The sequence below is a fragment of the Cavia porcellus genome, unplaced genomic scaffold, assembly GCF_034190915.1.
Source record: "Cavia porcellus strain 051 isolate PalLab524CR breed Dunkin Hartley unplaced genomic scaffold, mCavPor4.1 scaffold_31, whole genome shotgun sequence".
In the NCBI taxonomy this organism is placed as follows: domain Eukaryota; kingdom Metazoa; phylum Chordata; class Mammalia; order Rodentia; family Caviidae; genus Cavia; species Cavia porcellus.
Genome location: NW_026947514.1, coordinates 895,653 through 914,042, shown reverse-complemented (window position 1 = coordinate 914,042; position 18,390 = coordinate 895,653). Strand labels below are relative to the sequence as shown.

At 61.8% G+C, this 18,390-nt stretch overlaps 2 protein-coding genes across 5 annotated transcripts; one reads left to right on the top strand and one right to left on the bottom strand.

Moving 5' to 3' along the window:
- The first annotated feature begins 1,272 nt into the window (after nt 1-1,272).
- On the top strand, nt 1,273-7,543 carry CUNH14orf180 (chromosome unknown C14orf180 homolog). Of its 3 annotated transcripts, XM_063241234.1 has the most exons (6): nt 1,273-1,643; nt 4,026-4,341; nt 5,405-5,534; nt 5,786-5,821; nt 5,975-6,223; nt 7,173-7,543. In XM_063241234.1, exons 2-5 carry the CDS (start codon nt 4,042-4,044, stop codon nt 6,181-6,183), a joined length of 675 nt encoding a protein of 224 aa, XP_063097304.1. In that variant the 5' UTR covers nt 1,273-1,643; nt 4,026-4,041; the 3' UTR covers nt 6,184-6,223; nt 7,173-7,543. The 3 variants fall into 3 exon arrangements, with proteins under 3 accessions (XP_063097304.1, XP_063097303.1, XP_063097305.1); XM_063241233.1 differs by having other exon boundaries at nt 5,975-7,543; XM_063241235.1 differs by having other exon boundaries at nt 1,279-1,643; nt 4,026-4,149; nt 5,975-7,543.
- Nucleotides 7,489-16,649, bottom strand: Tmem179 (transmembrane protein 179). 2 transcript variants are annotated; one of them, XM_063241231.1, is made up of 4 exons: nt 16,202-16,648; nt 11,219-11,356; nt 9,773-9,851; nt 7,489-8,816 (listed from the first exon to the last, which is right to left on the bottom strand). In XM_063241231.1, the coding sequence occupies exons 1-4, from the start codon at nt 16,504-16,506 to the stop codon at nt 8,637-8,639; spliced, it is 702 nt and encodes a 233-aa protein (XP_063097301.1). In that variant the 5' UTR covers nt 16,507-16,648; the 3' UTR covers nt 7,489-8,636. The 2 variants fall into 2 exon arrangements, with proteins under 2 accessions (XP_063097301.1, XP_063097302.1); XM_063241232.1 differs by lacking the exon at nt 11,219-11,356 and having other exon boundaries at nt 16,202-16,649.
- Nucleotides 16,650-18,390: the final 1,741 nt, after the last annotated feature.

Sequence of the window (18,390 nt, the reverse complement as noted above, 5' to 3'; positions counted from 1 at the left end):
GCCACCAAAGGCCGGTCACAGAGGGACTCCTCCTGCAGGCCAGCACATGTCCAGCCTGAGCCCATCTGCCACCTCCTGCTGTGTGACTTGGGGCAACGTCTTGACTCTCTGAGCACTTTTATCTCATGTAAAAGAGAATCAGGTACAACAGACCCCAGTGCACCAGCCAGCCAGACCCTGGGGAAGGCTGGACCCCTTTCTGCCTGGACCCTGCCCCTGCCAAGGCGCTACTGGGCTCAGCCAGGCCCAAAGGCAGAACACCACACAGGACAGGGAGCACGGTGAGAGGCTGCCACCCTACACTGCCCACATCCACCCACCCCTGCCCCACATTCCAGCCACAGGGTTTTGGGAGCCATCGGCCTGGAGTCAGCCTAGAAGCCATGTAGGACCCAGGCGGGGCTAGTGGCCCTGACCTCCGACCTGGTCTGCAGGCCTGGCCTGATGCCACCACCCACCCCCGGGGGGCCTGGGAGAAAGCTGTCCAGTGGAGGACATAGGATTGCTGTTTCTGCCAAAGGGGAGCAGCCTTGGCCCAGGCCTTGCCAGCTGGATGGCTCTTCATCCGGTGGCAGCCAGAGCCTGGGAGAGGCCTGGTCACCTGCGTGGCCTGTGGGCCATGCCTGTGCCTGGCCCTACCTCCCCAGAGCACAGAGATGGGCAGGGACGTCACCGGGCCATGCCCTGGCCCCAGGACCAAAAAGCCAGTTGTATCCCCACTGGTGTGGTGGGCGGAGCCAGGGAAAGAGGAAGACAGGTGCTAACTTCCGGCCCAGCAACCAGCATGGAGGGAACCTGGGAGGTGGCTGAGGCCTCAACGGGGCCACAGCAGCAGTCACATCCAGTGCCCTGGGTGTGATCCATTATGGCCACCCTCTTGTCCACCCAGGACTGGGGGTGTCCCAGGGCAGAGACATTCCAGCAAACGGGGCAGCTGGGGACCCCACAACCTCTGCCCCCGAGCCTGTGTCTCCTCGTCAGTGGGGCTGGTGAGGGGCTCCCAGTACTCCAGCCCTGGTCCTCGGGCCTCCCAGGTGGCCGATCTGCCCAAGACCCCAGCTGACCTGACCCGATCCCGCAGAGGCCATCTCTGGGGTGTGGAGTCATCACCAGGCACATGGGGAAGAGGCCTGGGGTCACGGAGTCGGCGCCTCTCCCTGTCCCCTAGCCAGGGCCAGCGGGGTCCAGTGAGGCCAGAGGGTGCTTTGTCCCGCCTTCCGGCACTGGGCCAAGAGCTCTCCCTCTTGCTTAAGTGGGAAATGCACATTTGTCTGGGGAGCTGCCAGTGAGCAGACCGGAGCCCCACGCCCTCCCGCCCGGCCTCCGCCCTGCAGGGGGAGGCCCGTGTGGTCCCCTCAGCTGTCCCATTCCCTCTCCAGCCTCGGTGGCCTCAGCCCTTGGGCTCCGTCTGCTCCAGGCTGGGCAGGCGCCTGGAACCCCACCACGCTGGCCCAGGGCTGCCTCTCTGTCGTCCACTGTCCGGAGGGCAAGAAGGCCCCGGCCCCAGCTGCCGTAATGGAAACTTCCTGGCCGGGCTGTGAGTGGTGACGGCTCGGGTTCCGCCCTGAGGAGGCTCCGTCTTCAGCGACCCAGGGCCAGGCAGCCGGGCCGTCCCGAAAGACAGGCCAAGCCACAGGAGCCAGGTGGGCAGTGTGCAGGGGGGGAGAGGGGGGCACATGCACATCAGTATGTGTCCCCTCAAGCCCCACAGAGGTGGCTGCCCACAGCAGGTCAGCTGGCCTAGGCATCCAGGGGCAGTGCAGGTGTGGGGTGGGGGAGCCCTGACCAGTGGTCAAAGCGGAGGGGAAGCTGTCCCTTGCAGGTGGGCGGGGCCCTGGGGTCACCTACGGCCATGAGGAGGCCCTGCCCCATCACAGGTTTTGGGTGGTGGGGGAGGTGTCCCGGGCGCAGGCGGGGCAGGCACAATACCATGCCACCTTCCTCCCAGGGCAGGAGGGGACAGCAAGTGGGTGCATTAGTCACTTCCAAAGGCTCCGTGACAGGAGAGGAGGGCACCACAGTGTTCTGGATGTGGCTGTGGCCAGATCTTGGAAGCACACAGGACTCCAGCCCTCCAACCTGGGACTCTGGGCCTGTTCCTGGGCCGAGACCCCTTCCCATGCTCCATCTGAGCCCAGGAAGGTGGCAGACACTGTGTCCTCCTGCCCGGGCTCCAGCGTCCAGTCCCAGCCCCGGGGGCTGTCCAGGGCCTGCTCACTGAGCGGGCGCAGAGCTGTGGGTCCAGGAGGCCCCAGGTTCCTCAGCCTCCCAGAGGGGCGGGCCGGGGCAGGCCGGGGCGGGGCGGCCTTCCTCGGTGACAGTGACGCTCTGCAGGCCTGGGCTCCTGGAACTATTTTCCGCCCTTTATCACCCTTCCGTCATGAGCTGGCTGCGGAGCAAGTGCCCTGGAATTACACCCTGTCCCTCCACCTGGGCCTTGCTCCAGGCTGGGCAGAGGTGACACCCAGTGGCTCCACCTGCTTCTGTCACCCCCTGTCACAACAGAAGGCTCATTCTCCACTTGACCAAGGTCACCAGGACCAGACTGAGCAGTCCCTGGGGACGGCAAGGGCCCCATGTCCTCTGGCAGCTCCCTCCCCTGTGAAGGAGAAGCACGAGTGAGGTTCCCCCCCTCCTCAGCACTAACTGGAGACACTCAGGGTCCCCAAAGAGCTGCAGGTGGGGGAGGGTGGCCACAGATGTCCTCACTGCCCAGCCCAGCGCCAGGGGGAGTGCAGCCACCCCGAGGGACAGCCACCGCGCAGAGGCATCGCTGCAGGCCCCCTCTCAGCAAACCCCAGACACTGGCTCGTCCCTGCTGGGCCCAGGACAGGGGCCGTTGCTGCTCCTGAGGACGAGCAGGTGGCCCAGGGCCTGCAGCCTCACCCAGCACGCAGGTCCACACACATTTCAGACACACATGTGCATACTGTGTGCATGCAACCACCACTCAGGCACACACATGTGCACACACACAGATTCCCTGCACACGCGATTGCTCCTCACACACAGCCTCTCAGCCCCACCCCAGAGCACCGAGGATGCCCCACCTGCCCCAGCCACCCGCTGCCCCGTCTCTGACCCGATTTGCAGTAAAACCTGATGCTGCAGCAATGCTCAGAAACCGCTTGCTTCTCCAGTAACTGGACCCGAGCAGGCAGTGCAAGGCTCCTGGGGCCGCATTTGTGCCCCAGGGCTCCCAAGTGGCCCAGGGCGGGGTGTGGGGACCTTGGGGTCACCCCCAGCGCAGCTGCTCCTGCCCTAAGGGTGCCGAGCTTGGCGACAGCAGAAGCCCTTGCTCTCTGGCTGTCAACCTGCGACAGGGCCAGGGGTATGTGCTGGGTGAGCTTTCACACCTAGGCCCTGCAGTGACCACTGAAGACTCAACATGAGGGACCTGGGGAGGTGGCAGGCAGGCAGCTGCTGGCCCCAATTCACCTGTGCAATAGGAGGACAAAGGGCCCAGTGCCCTGTGGACAGCCTCAGCGCCCTGGTGAACAAGGACCTAGGGCCCCGTCCTTGTGGATCTGATGCCTGGCACTCAGGGGGTTCTGGTTGGAGCTGTACTGGGGAGCTTGGGGCCAAGGGCCTGCCAGGGGCATGAAAGAGAGCCCGGAGCAGAGCAGCCAAGTACATGGGGGAGGGGCTGAGGCACAGGAGCACATGGGCATCTGGACAGCCAGAAGGAGCCATAGGACGCCGCACAGAGCAGAATCAGTCATAGACAGAGAGGGTTCAGTAGGCGGGGACAGGGGCACAGTTGGGGCAGAGCTATGGGGTGGCCTGGGGCTCAGGGCTCGGCTGGCAAGGTGTTAAGAGCCCTGGAGGGCCTTCCCTGGGACCCATATGATCCTGGCAATGAGAGATTCCCATTCCATCCCTGGCCCCATGGCTGTGAACCAGGGGACAGCAGCCCATGGGAGTACTATGCAGCCAGGAAAGGGGACAGTGAGCAGGCTCTGGTGGCAGAGGAGATTGCTTAGGTAGAAGTCACTGGCTCTGTGACCCTCTCTCTCCCACCTCAGCACCATGCTCCAGTAAATGAGGACCACAGCTCGAACCCTGAGCCCTGACTCCAGCCCAGAAGCCCTGCGTGGGACCAGGAAGGATGAGGAGGCCGCAGGGCGCTGGGCACAGCCCCAGGCAGAGGTGGGGAAGACTGTCCAAGACCATGGCTCGTGGTGCGGGCTCCGGGCTCCAGGGTGCACAGGCAAGGTTAGAGGGCTCCGGGCCTCACCCTGCAGCCAGGGCACGGTGCAGTGGGGGCCTGAGCCCCGCGCCCTGCGCGACCTTCTGCCGAGTCAGGCAGGAGCAGCGTTCGAGGCCAGCCAAGGACAGCAGGTGGGTGGGGCTGGAGGGTGGAGGGGCGGGTGGCAGGGGAGGGGTGAGGGCAGCACAGCCAGGCTGTCACCCAGCAGACAGGTGCAGGCCACAGGGGTCAAGGACGCCAGTGGAGAAGATGGCACAGTAGGCAGAGCCTCACCAGAGGGCCCAGACCTGAGGCTGGAGGCTGGGGTGGCCCAGCAGGGCGGTAGGAGCCCCAGGCTGCCCCAGCTGGCAGGGTGGTCGCCCATGGCCAGCTCAGGCACAGGAGGCAGCCTGGCTCCCGGTGATCTCGCCCACAGAACAGCTGGCCTCCCGGGTCACAGATGAGGGCACAGAGGCCCACTGAGTGTTCAGGGACAGTGGGTTCCCTGGCAGCCCCTTTGGCCAGGTGGAGTCTGGCCATGAAGACGGAGGCCTGCTCCTTGGGGGACCACAGCAGCCCGCTATGACCTGAGGCCAGCCTGGCCCTGCCCTGGCTCAGCCCCACTGAACTGGGCCCCTCACCCACATGCCCCCTCATCGCAAGCTCCCCTGAACAGCAGCCCAGCCTCCAATGCTGCCGAGGCTGAGGGGCCAGGCCTGGCATCGCCCTGGGCAATGGGCACACCTGGCTGGGTCAGGGCTGCCAGTGCCCCTCCCACCATCCCAGGCTGTGCACACAGCCATCCAGGGTTCTTGGAACAGTGCTGCCGACAGCGGCCGAGTCCTGTGGTCACCATCCTTTCCCTGGGACCCAGGAAGGCCGTGAGTCTGTGTGGGCTGAGAACTGCAGTCCAAGAGGCTCCTCCCCGCCCGCCGCCTACCGTGGAGTATTACTGTTCTCACTGGTGGCGTGCAGTCACCCTGAGCATGGGCACTAGTGGGAACAAAATCCAGGACTTGACCTCGTCCACTTAAGACTTCTGATCCCACCAGGACGGAACAGCAGCCGCAGAGGTCAAGGCTGGCGTGGCCATGCCTCTCGGGTCCTGCGCACCAACTGCCCTGGCACAAAGCCCAGAGGAGGCAGCAGGGGGGCAGTCGGAGTGGGCAGTGTCTAGCAGGAGGGTTCATGGCCTCTGACTCCCTCTTTCCCCAGGAGGGAGACAGGAAACACCCCCCATCCATCCTGAGACGGAGCTGGCCAGAGCGTAGGCCCCATGAGGCTGAGCCACCAAGGACCTCAAGACATGTGCGGTTCCGGGAGCCCTTGGAGGTGGCCGTTCACTGTGAGAGGGCATTTGGGCAAGCAGGGGACTGGCGGCAAGGGTCTGGGTGGGTCAAGGTGGGAACCCCAGCCCCTGTCCTGTGGTCACGGACAGAACCCCAGGAACGCCCACGGGGCCCTCAGGACACAGGGAAGGGGGACGCCAGGCAGCTCTCTCCAGAAAGGTCAGAGGCTGCACTGGCCACGGCTCCTGTGGAAGGGGTGGGAGAGGCGGGGTGCCCGGCAAACTTCCTATCTTGGCCTCCTTCACAGACATCGCCTGCAGGGAGCCCCCAGCGGCAGTCAGTGGTGAGTCGTGAGCCCTAGCCCTTGAGCTCTGACCCTGGCCAGCCCGTGGAGCAGCTGCTCTCCCCGCCCCACTGGCCTCGGCATCCCATCCCACTCGGCACCCCTGGCTGCCCAGCAGGGCCACTCCACAACCTCTGTCCCTGGCACACACAGGTGGGCCACGGTGCCTGGTGCCCCAGAGATGTCCCCTGCTTCTGCGGCTGGCTCTGTGCATCCTGCTCGGGGTGGCGGTGGGCCTGTGCTGCAGCCGGGCCAAGTCTGTCACTGAGGCCCTGGAGGACCTCCGGGCCCAGGTCCTGGTCCTTGTCCTGCGCCTCTGGCACATGGCCCTGAGCTGCTGGCGCTGTCTCCTGCGGTTCTGACCATGGCCAGCAGTGGGGTCATTATGGGATGGCCTAGCAGGTAAGGCTACAGGGCGCCCCAGTCTCAGGCTCTGGAGCTGACCAGGAGACAGCCCTGCTGGGTGGCACTTGGCATAACTAGAGGACTCTGCAGGGCTGCTGTGGGGACACGCAGTGGGCACCCTGCTCCTCTCAGCACAGCCCTCCTGTTCCTGCGTGTCAGGCGCCAGGGAGGCAGCTGGGAAAGGACCAGAGTCTGCCACCCGCCTTGCCCAGCCTCTGCCTGGGGGAAGCTGTATGTCACCAAGTGAGCCCCACATCTGCTGGGACCCACCACTGTCATCCTGAGGGCTGCACCCCATGAGCAGAAGGCCATGTGTGTGGGGTGCCCTCACTAGGAGTCCACTGTGGGGCACCATCCTCCTAGCCAGCCATCCCTGCCATGCCCCCAGGACCCCAACAGACAGAGGCAAATGAGGCTCAGTCAGACACAAGAGGGACAGAAGGGGGCGCCACCTGGGGCATGGCTGGGCATCTGCACTGCAGCCTCTGACCTTGGCCTCCATCCTGGCACTAGTGCAGGAGGGGCACTTTCCCTTCCAGCACCGTGGCAGCCTCTGGGCTGGGGTTCAGGGGAAGCAGCAGGCAGCCCAGCTGGAAAGGCCCTCAACGGCCAGCGGCCTGCTGCATCCCCAGGCTGCATCCCCCAGCGAGTTCCCCTCGCCCCTCACTCCCCTTGCCCTGCTCTGGGTCTCACCCTTACCTGGCCTCAGGGACCCTAGGGTCTCCTCCAGATTCACAGTCCGGGGGCCCAGAGTAGGGGAGCACCATGGAGGGGACCACAACAGAGAATGGGCACCTCCGGCATCAGCTGTCACCATGGTGACTGCCTCCTGCCCAGGCCAGCCCCACAGGATTGACCTCACTAACCACAGCTGGGGTGAGCAGGCCGCCGCTGCCTCAAATTCTCAAGGCTCTGAGAGGGAAGTTTCAACCCTCTCTGGGCCTAGGATGCTGCCCTGCCACCCCTCCCAGGAGGGTGCTCCTCCTGCTCTGCACCGGGCCCAGCGCGGGCCTCTCCACTGCGGGGCACACAGGTCCACGTCCAGCCACTTCTCACTAAGCACTGCCTGAAGACATCACCCCGGAGTCACCCAGCGTCCACACCTGGAGATCCCAGCCCTAGAAACTCGGACGCCAAGCCACAGCCTCACAGTGAACCCTTCCTAGAAGCCGCCGAAGAGCTGGAACAAACCCCAGAGGGACGCAGCCCTACAGGCGGCTGGGGCTGGGCGCACAGGAACAAACTCCACATTCCAGAGACGCTGGAGCTCGGAGTTTTATTTTGACTGAGAGAAATAGATACATGGAAACTTGAGAATCTTTACTTTCAGTTCAGCCAGAAGTAGGGCTAAAACAAGGTGCCCTTTGAGAGAAGCCGGAGAGAAACCAGGGTGTCTGGGGGCAGCCCTGCCCTCCTGCCCTGGGGAGGGCAGGCCTGGACGGAGCCTGCACCCAGGCCTCTGCCTGCCTGGATGCAGGCCGCCCTGGACCAGCTTCCCAGGCCTGAGGGTACAGTGGCCCAGGGCCAGCGGGGCTGGGCGAGGGTAGGGGCGGTCCATGGGCCCAGGAAACCACACCAGCCTCCCAGGGCCCCAGGCAGCTGCAGCAGAAATGGGGGGCAGAGCAGAGGCAAGGCAGAAGCCACAACACCATATGTGGGGGACAGATAAGCAGCTCTCGGGGCAAGAAAGAGTCCACACATCCGGCGATTAGAGACCCAGAATGACATCAGCCTTGGGAGCCTCAGACTGCCCAAACCCATCCTAAGTACCTAGCACCCCACAGGAAACTCTCAGCTGGGCTGGAGCCCGCACTCTCACTCCTGACCTGGGTCCTCCTGACAGCACCTGCCTGCCCAGCACCCTGACAAGCTGGCCGTTTTGGGGGGCCCAGTTGACCACCCCAGGCCCTTTGAGGTGACCCCAGACCATTCAGAGTCCAAGCTGGGAGAACACTGGGAACACACTTCTGAAGGTTAGGATAGGGGTTAGGGTTGGGGGGCTCGTCCACCTTAGGGCCCTTTCCCTGGAACAGGACAGGGACCCCCAAGAAGAGGGGATGCTGGCTCTCCCCAGAAGAGTGCCTAGGACTCTCACCAGGCTCTGCCGCCACTGGGTGGCCAAGTGAGAGCCGCTGCCCTTCTTCTAGGGGTCACAGGTGCCCCGTCGCTGCAGTCTGTTCACATATACCCTATCCACATGCACGTGCACACACGCGTGTGCTCACACCCCAGCACTCACAGTTGCAGCCTCCAGGAGGCAGAGCACGGACACCGCTGCCCAGGTCTCCACTGCCAGCTGCTGGGCCCCGGCAGGAGTCGGCGCTCACCTTGCTGCAGGCAGGGCCCGGGATGCGTGGGGAGCAGGTGGGCCAGGCAGGGCCTGTGGCAGGGGAGGGGCAGGCTGCAGAGCCTAGATGACAGCGCTCTTCTCCTCTTGGAAGGAGGTGCGAGGGCCCGGCCTGGCCAGCAGCAGCTCCTTCTCGTGGACCAGGCTGTCCAGCAAGTCCTCCTGGCGGTAGTTGTGGTAGACCTTCAGGAAGGCCAATGTGGTGATGGCCAGCCATGCCAGCCATGAGGCCCAGAGGCCAAACTGCAAGGACAAGGCAGTGTCAGGACAGAGCCAGAACCCAGTGTGCAACCCACAGGCCCCCACATGCACCTGACCAGCCCCCGCTGTGCACCTGTCCAGTCTCCTGCATGCACCTGACAGCCCCTCCTCATGCTCCCCACCAGCCCTGGCCCTAGTGAAGGCGAGGGCAGGAGGAGATGCCAGTACCAGTACCGGCCGACACTCCTTCTCCCCTGAAGTGAAATCTCCCTCGTATGCCTGGGCAACCTGAATCTGTGCAGAGGCGGAAAGCAGACCACCCCCACCCCGGCTGACACAGCCCTGGCAGAGGACAGTGGTCAGGCAAAGCCCTCTCCTCCCAGCAGCTGGGCCCCTGGGCTCCCAGGAGAGCCTGTAAATCACAGTCCCTGCAGCCACCGGAAAAGATTGACCTTTAGCTGCTGTTTCTAAACAACTGGAGGAGAAACAATCTAGTCAGCCCCAGGCCTGCACTGCATCAAACTGATACTCATTAGAGCATTTTGTCAGCCCTGCGATCAGCACAGCTAGGTCCAAAGCATCCTTCATTAAATCTGCACGAAGGTGTCTATGACCATTTCAGTGGCTCTCAGCCAAGAACCCCCAGCTTCCATGTCCAGACTCCCCAAGGGGCTCCTGGCCACGATGAGGCCCTCAGGCTGGCCAACAGAAGGTTAGGGCTGGACCCAGAGGCTAAGGCCCTGCATGGTTGCAGAGGGACCAGCCTGGGCCTTCCAGGGCTCATCCCATACCTGCTTTGTGGCAGCCACCTCTACCACCAGCTCCCCAACCCCAGGCCACGGCACTTGGACATCTGACTCTCAGCCATGTTTGCCCCCTGCCCCAACCCCCACTTAACCTTTGAACACCCTGCCCTGCCCTGGACCTGGCCCTCGCCCCGAAGCCTTTGTTCCTGGGGTGGGATCAGGAGAGTCACACACAGGCCCCTTCCCGCCCACCTGAGCGATGGCAAACTGGTCATAGAAGGCAGAGTTGTCCACACTCAGCTCCAGGTCGATGTCCTGCAGCTCCTCACAGCTGAAACACAAGGTAGGAGATGGTGACTGCTGGCCAAAGGGCCTGCTGGGGACCTGCAGGACCTCGCAGAGTCAGCTTCGAGCCCCAGTCCAGGGCGCAGGCTCCAAGGAAGGGGACCAGGTGACCAGAGGGCCGCGTGTTGGCCTCAGCTGGTCCCCAGGTCCTGGCCTGTTGTCCTGCCCGGCAGGCCGACTGGCCTTGAGGAAGGGAGCAGCGAGGCTAGGGTCCATGCCCCCCCCCCACATACTGCTCCCCAGAGTGTACACTGGGGACACAGCAGGCAGCTTCCACAGGACAAGGTGACTTGGCCCAGCCCGGCCAAAGTCTGCATGAAGCCCACACACACCTGTCTCCAGCAAGAGCTGAGCAACATCCCTCCTAGGGCTGCAGGAACGGACAGGGGAGGGCCTGCACCGAGGCCCCCACAGGCAGGACTGGCACAGTGAAGGCCAAGCCGCAGCTGCCAGCTGCAAGTGGAGACCCAGTGGGGGCCACCAGGGCTCATGCAACCTTGTCAGTGACCCGGGCCCCAGCACGCAGGCACCGGACAGGTGAGGCACTCCTGCCACACTCTGCTGTTTTAGATGTTGGGGTTAAGCAGTTCTCTCTGTCCCCTCATTGCCCAGGCTGGTCGATCTGCACCTTGCAGGGCCTTGGCCTCTGGGTCCAGCCCTAACCTTCTGTTGGCCCTATTTTAGATGCTGGGGTTAGGATTAGGATTAGGGCTAGGTCTGACTTTTCCTAAAGGAAGTAGAGCCTCAGGAAGAGGTGATCCCAGGTTCTGCCTTCTAGGACCTGAGCAGTCTTTGGGTGGGCAACGGGCATCTTCCCAGGGCCATGGGCAGTCAGCACACTCTACCCTCACGTGCCCACCAGCCAGGTACTGCTCCAGCTGACTGCCAGGAACCCACTCACCCCTCAGAGCCCTCTCTTCCCATTGTCTACCGTCATCCACCCCATGGAACAAAACCCTGACCTGATGCCCACCCTGTGCCTCTGCCTCCCGTGGGCAGCACAGGAAGGGACCTGGTCACTGCTCCCAGTGGCAATGAGAGGACAGAGAGAACTGCTTAAGCCCAGACTCCACACACTCCTGCATCAGAGGCCTTGGCTCCTGGGGGCCTCTGTGTGTGACACTGCAGGCCTCACAGCAGGAAGGAGGCACCCAACACTGGGGTGGGGCTCAGGGAAGGAGCCATCAGGTGGCGACCAGATGGGTACCAGGTAGGGCCCAGGTGGGCCAGGTGGGGCCCAGGTGGGGACCAGGTAGGCACTGGGAGGGCAAAGCCACAGACTCCAGGCAAGCTGCATGAGAGGCTGTCTGTGGGTTCAGGGTGGGAAGCAGGGAAGGGTGAGGCCCAACACACCTGTGGGGTACGGTGCCCTTCTCAGTGATGGCGTCACACCACATGGTGAAGCCCACGCTCACAATGGTGCTGGCGATGAAGACCAGGAAGACCACAAAGGCACTCACCAGGAGGTTGAGAAAGGCATAGAAGAAGGAGCTGCAGGCAGAGACAGGGATGCTGGGGTCACTGCAGCTGCAGCCCAGCAACGATCCCCAGCATGGAGAGGCCCCAGCCCAGGCTCCCTTGGTGGCATGAGGGGCCAATGATACCCCATACTGGTCCTGAGATGCCCACCTTGTCCTTTCCAAGACTGGATTTGGGCCCACAACACCATCACTGTCCAGGGGAAAAGGGGTCCAGGGTGGTAAACAAAGGCATGGCTGGCATCTCACCCAGGGCAACCTCGGTCCCCGTCATCCAACCATGGTGACAAATGGTCAAGGCGCAGAGCCCAGGCACTGCTGGCTCATCTGCCAGTCATTTGTTTGACAAGCTCTCTGCGTCTATGCACAGCCCACAGTGGACACAGGACAGGAACAGGAGTGTGCCACCCTGACCCAGGAAGCTGACACACTGATAACAAACAAGCCCACTGTGCCAGTCCTAGCAGGTCACCAGGATGCTCAGGTGTAACCGCCACCCACAGGGCCCACCCTGGACAGGCCACCTGGCTGAGCGACTGCTGGGCAGATGGCATAGCCTCTGAGGGGACACAGCCTCACACATCCAGACAGAAGTGACAGAGCCCAGAGCACAGTCCTGACACAGTCACAGCTCTGGGATGAGTGCCCCCTCTCCCGCAGGTCCACAACCCACTGCCTCTGAGGACCAGTAGCTGCCACAGAGCTGTCCACCCCCCATACACTGGCATGGCCATGAGTGCTGTGGACACTGTCCCTCACTGTCACACACGGGAGCCCTGCAGCTGCCTCTCCTGCTCAGAGCACTTCCCTGCCCTGCCTGCAGGCTGCCCTGCATGTGCAGGGCATGGACGCCTGGTCCCAACAGGGGCCTCACAAAGAGCCTAGGGCTGACACCACAGCTCCCGACTTCCCAGCCAGCCTTCCATTACCCCACCTGGGGGACCTTCCTCCCTTCAGGACCTGATGACTGATTCCGGGCCACACAAAAGACTCACATAGGTAAAGAACAGCTAGCAGCCACCCAGCCTGTGCACCTGCCCTGCCTGTACTGTCCCAGGTTAGACCACACCCACTTTCAACAGCCCGCTGCCCACCACCCTGTTGGGCTCCCCAGAGCTGCATTCAGGGCCAAGGCTGATCAATATTCCCACCAAGAACCTAGGGTACAGGAAGTGGGGTCACCTGTAGTAACCAAGCATCCAAAGCCTGGGGCTAGATGAGCTCAGGGAGAGGGCATGGCACAGCCCACCTGAGCTCTCTCACCTGGCAGCTTGCATCAGAGCATGGCATCGTGGCCACGGGCCTGGTGGCTGGGTTGTCAGGACAGCCAGGTCAGAGCCTCCCTGGGCACAGACATGCAGTTCACCAGACAGTGGTGGGGAAGGTGCCTAGGACCTCCCCTCCCAGGCACACTCGCTCCTCTGCCTGCTGACAGTGCCTGCTGCCTGCTCTGGGGCACTCTCCAGCAGCAGCACCCACGGGTGCTGGAGTTCCTACTTCCTGACAGTCATCCCAGGCTAGTTGTGGGCAGGCACACAGAGCAAGGCCGAATCTGGTCCCTCTCAGTGGGGTGTGGCAGCCAGAATCTAAACAGGTGTGCACAGCTTACACCCCCTGCTGGACCAAGCCCTGGTTCCCAAACGCCGTGGGACTCAGGAGCTCCAGGCCCAGCTGCCCTTCCCGCCACAGAGGGGGCACAAGCCCGACAGTCAGGAATGGGATCGCCTGGGTCTCCAGACATCCCAGCAGCATCCTGAGTAAGTGGGTATCATTTCCTCCTCCCTAACCCAGACAAGGAGCTCCCCACAGGCGGAGAGGTCCCTGAGCTGGGCCACTGCTGGCGACAGCCTTCTTGCAATCTTCTCATCCACTTCTGGTCGGTTTCCATGGAACCTGTCTGACTTTCCAGATTTTTAAAGAACTGCAGGTGTCCAGAGCCTCATCTGGGTCACAGTGCCACCCCTCTCTGTTCTCCAACACACAAAAAACAGGACAGGGTGACAGACGGCACACACAGGGTTAACCATCTTTCTCCTGACAGGATGTGCCGTCGTCATGGTGACAGCTATCCTAGGAAGCCAGAGCAATCACCAGGCGAGAGCGCGACAGGTGTGAGCAAGCAGATGGGTCCTTTTAACCCAGCGCCCCCAGCCCATCAATCATCAATCACACACTGCTGCCCAGCCAGCCCAAGGACTCCCCCCCGGCCCCACCTGCGCTGAGGGAGAGCTGTTGGGCTCCAGGGCCACAGCCTCTGCTGCTCTTTCCCTTGGCAGCTAAGAAGGGAGCTGCGGGTACCACCCTCCCCCTGTGCATGCCAGGTTCCCTCTGCCCTGGAGCCCAGGACCAGGCCACTGGGCAGGCACCTCAGCAGCCAGGTGGCAGCCTCATCCTTGAGGAAGCAGAGTCTGACCACGTCAGCCCTCTCACACCTGGGAGCTGAGGGGGCCATGCTGACCTCCGGGGCTGGGCATCTGTGGCCACCACATGGGTTTATGGACGTGTCTGTCCTGGCCCTTGGCTGCCTCGAAGCCCCTTGCCACCCTCACCCTGGCTCGCCTGGTCTACAGGGCCTGACCAGCATCTGTAATGGAACCATGCTCCAGGCTCGTCCTGTCTGTCCATCACTGGCCTCTGCAGGCTGCACCTTCCCAGGGCCCAGAACTCGATGACACAGTGGCTCTGAAGGGTGGACCTGTTGACCAGAACCTGAGTCCACAAAGATATCAGGTTCAGCTGGTGACAAAGATCCAGGCTTCAGGGTCCAGCATCTTTTGGTCACCCACCCAAGGAATACTTGCCACAGAGCTGTCCACCCCCCCATACACTGGCAAACGCACCTTAGGGTGCGTTTTGCCTGAGTACACAGGGAGGAATCAGGTGCTGGCCTGCCCTGGGTTCAGCCAGCCAGGGTCCCCCTAGATGGACATCCATGGCCTGTGATGGCTCCAAGACCTCTAGCCCAGGCCTACAACCAGACAGGCACTGACACCACAGCTGACCGTAGCTAAGTGGACTTGCAGTGGACAAGGTAGAGGGCAAATGGCCAGACAACCAGGCGACCCTGGCCAGTGATTCCTGATGCCACAAAGAATGTTATGAATGGGGCATCCCTGGAGTCAAGAAGGCTGACCCAGCACTTGGAAGAGAGCCGGAAAGCTAGAGCAGAGGGACAGAGACCCACCAGCAGGAGCCCAGGCCACCAGTTCTGGACCCTGGTGAAGTCTAGGGCATGGTGGTCCTGCCCACCCTGAATCGCAGTGCAGGCCGGTCAGCAGGGCATGAAGCACCAAGGCATTTGGGCCTGTACCGATTCCAAGCAGAAAGCCCAGAGACACCCAGCCTCAGTGAAGCCTCTGTGCTGGCTGCTCCTGGGGCAGGTGTCCCTTCTGTGAGTGACAAAGACGAGGCTGGCACTTCTGATCTGCTGCCTCATCTGTGCAGAAGGGGCTGCCTGGTATGACCACAATTCCTATCTTGCCAGCTCTTCAGGGCTCTTCACCTGCTGCACCCCATGTCTGGCCTCTACTGTCCCCCAACACACACACACACACCTCTGAGTCACCCATCACACTGACCACACAAGCTGGCCTCTCTGGAGGGCTGCTGTGTGTCGGCCCCAGCTGGACCACTTCTGCTGCAGGGACACCCAGGCCCAGAAGGGCAGAGCCCAGCCTCACAGCCCTGAAGGCTCCCTGGTGACATGGCTTCTCACAGACCCAGGTCCAGTACCTCAGCGGAGGGTTGAGCTATGCCCCACAGAATGCCAGGTCTCAGCCTGATACTCTGACTGTGACTTTTCTTGGAGAGGGGTCTGTGCAAGTACAATTAAGTCAAGGATCTCCAAAGAGATTGGCCTGGACTTAGGGTGGGCGCTAAACCCAGTGACCTCATGAGAAGAAAAGACAGAGGTGAAGCCAGAGGCAAAGGTCAGAGTGAAAGAGCCCCACACAAGGAGTGAGGAAGGGTGCTGTGGCCCCCAGAAGCTGGAGCCCTCGAAGGGTGTCCTATGGCCCCTGGCTGGGGATGGGGTGCCCTGCTGTGCAGCAACACCCTAGCTCAGGACTGTGAGGAGCCCCAGCTTGAGAAGCTTTTTTTGAGCAGCCCCAGAACACGTGCACACTCGGGATCCTAGGCTTGAACCCCTCCTCCAGCTTTTGTAGCCCCGCAGTACCTTCTGCTCCTGGGAGCCTTTCTTGGTCCTCTCTGAAAAGCCGAGACCTCCTGGGGCAGGGGGTCCCCACCCTCACAGTCTCATGGCCCCCTGCAAGGAGCACAAAGCCACTGAGAACAGGGTAGAGCGGCACAGGCCAGGCAGCGGCCTCCTTGGTCTGCAGAGAGTGGGTGAGCTCACCGCTGCCACCATCGAGGACTCAGCCTGGTGACTACTCCACCGGCTCTGGATCACAGCAGCACAGGAAAGGGGAGGGAGAAGGGAAGGGAAGCCTGGCCCAGCCAAGGTCTGGGTGCCAGCAGTGCACCGTGAGGGGCTCCTTTCCACACAGGCCTCTTCCTGGGAGGAGAGGAGGACTCCCCAAGAGCCTCACCACTTGCCAGGCCCTGGTCCTCCCCAGACGGCTTACACAGAGCGGAGGAGTCCGGAGCTGTCCCCGGTCCTGGCGAGAGTGGGCCGGGTGGAGGAGCCCTGGTCTGCTCCGCCAGGAAGGTGCAACAGCTGTACCACAGGGGATGCAGGAGACTGCATCCAGGGAGGGAGGACGGCGATCGCTGGACCGCATGTGCGCGCAGACAAAGGGCGCTGCGCTGGAGGCGGAGACGGTGGAGGGCGGACCCTGCGGGCCTCGGCGGCCGGGGAACAAGGCCTGGGGAGCGCGGTGGCACGCAGGGTCCCGCTTACCCCTCGTGTCCTTTGCAGAGGAAGAAGAGCGTGCGCCAGGCGTGCGCAGCGGCCAGCAGCAGCGACAGGAGGCTGGCGAGCAGGCTGAAGCGGCAGGCGGCCGGCGGGCCCCACTCCTGCACCGTGAAGCGCTCGCGCGCCTGCACCGTGAGGTTGGCGCTCAGCCACATGCCCTCGGTGAACAGCAGGCAGCGGCCGCGGAAGTCGTGGCCGTTCTCGGACAGCGGCACCACCACCACGAAGCTGAACAGGAAGGCCAGGAAGTAGCAGACGCACTGCGCGAAGAGGAAATTGTTGAGCGCCATGGCGCAGCCAGCCAGGGGTGCGCGCCAGAGCCTGGAGCCTGGAGCCTGGAGCCGGGACCCGGGACCCGGGACCCGGACGCCGCGGTTCAGGCGCCGCACGCAGCCAGGCCCAGGCGCGCGAGGCTGCGCAGTGGCGACGCCGGGTCCCGCGCGCCCCGCCCGGACGCGTGCGCATGGGCCCAGCCGCGCGCCTGCGGCCAGTACCGCAGCCAGCTCCAAGCGCGCCAGTCCTGGCGGGAGCCGAGCGTGGCTCAAGACGCTGCGTGGGCCTCACCTAGGCAATCTGAGTTCCAGGTTCCCCAGGGCACTGAGGGAGGCAGAGGAGTCTGCAGCCGGCTGACTCCTTCTCCGGGACCCTGGCGCGCAAAGGACCCGGAAAGGGAGACAGGACAGAGGTCACCCACCAGAGAGAGGCCAGGGTCGCCAGATGGGGTGGGCCTGAGAAGGGCTATCTGTGGTCTTCGCGTGGAGCACACAGCCTCCGAGAGGACCCTGAGCTGATGCTTGTAAGATAAATAACGGATGCCCTGGGCACCTCATTAAGACATCTTTGCTGAGATGGAATCTGCCGGTGCATTAATTAATAGAATTAATGCTTTTTACAGTTTCCCCTAAGACTAAATCACATTTAGTCCAATTCCCGGAGTGAACAAGCTCTGGTATTGCTCCTTCTGGAAAATCACATCAGCGTTTTTGTTGCAAGCACTAAATACTCTTTTTGTTTTATTGCTAAAATAATACATGCTCATTTTTTAATTCCAGCTACATAGATACATATAATATAAAAGTATAAATTCTCGTCCCGATCCTACCCTGTCACATGGCCGGGGCAACCATTTTTAACTACCTAGCGCCTGTTTTGTGTACATTTTGCCACAAATACACACAGTTTACAGAGATGCTCCATGCTACATGTGTGTTCTGCAAGGTGCATCTTTTATTTCTTGGTGCATCACAGATCTGCCTATAGATCTATTTTACTCTTCTTAATAACCGAGCAGCCAGGATGCCTCCACACCGTGCTTTCTTATTCCTCTTTCGGTGGACACTTAGTGTCTCTAGTGTTTGCTTTTTCAAACACTGCCATGTGAGCATCTTTGCACACACGTAGCTGTGAGCTCACACAGGTTGCACACAAATGCCTAAGAAACCCTTAGAAGTGGAAGTGCTAGCCCTTGGGTTTAAATGTTAACAGAGATCACCACGCTGGTCTCTAAAAAACCTGTACAAACAGCCCTTTATCCATGGGGAAGATTCCCTCTCCAAGGGTAAACAATCCTATGGGCACATGGAAAACCCCTCGCCCAAGTGTGGTTTCTATTTCCCTGCTGGCCAGGGTCAGCCCTCTCCTCCGATGGTTGTCATCATTTGTGTTTGTCTTCTGTATTTGCACATTCCTTTCACCACCTCCAGAACACGTGCATTGAAGACATCCACCACACCACCCTTTTCTTGGAGAATCCCCCAGGGCTCCTGCTCCCCTGGAGTCCCCAATCCGCCAGAGGGCTCACACCAAACACTCAGCCACCCAGGGGTGGGCATCAGTGGGGCTGAGGCTGATCGGATGCCTCTGAGGGTGTCACACATTGAGGATTCGGCCAAAACCAAGGAGGCCTGGAAGATGAAGGGGAAAACAATGGGAAAGCATAGATAAAGTCAAGGGTTATAAAACATCACCACTGTAAAAGGCATGGGCTGGCACTGTTACAGATGAAGTCTATCTAACCTTCAGGAAGCGAAGAATTCTCTTGTCATTTGTTTTAATCAAGATCCTCCTCAGAGAGTCAGTAAGGTACGTGCTTGTGTGTGTGCCTGTGTGTGTGTGTGTGCACTTGCATAAGTGTGTGTCCTATTTCTATAGATAGAGGGAGGGAGGAAGAAAAA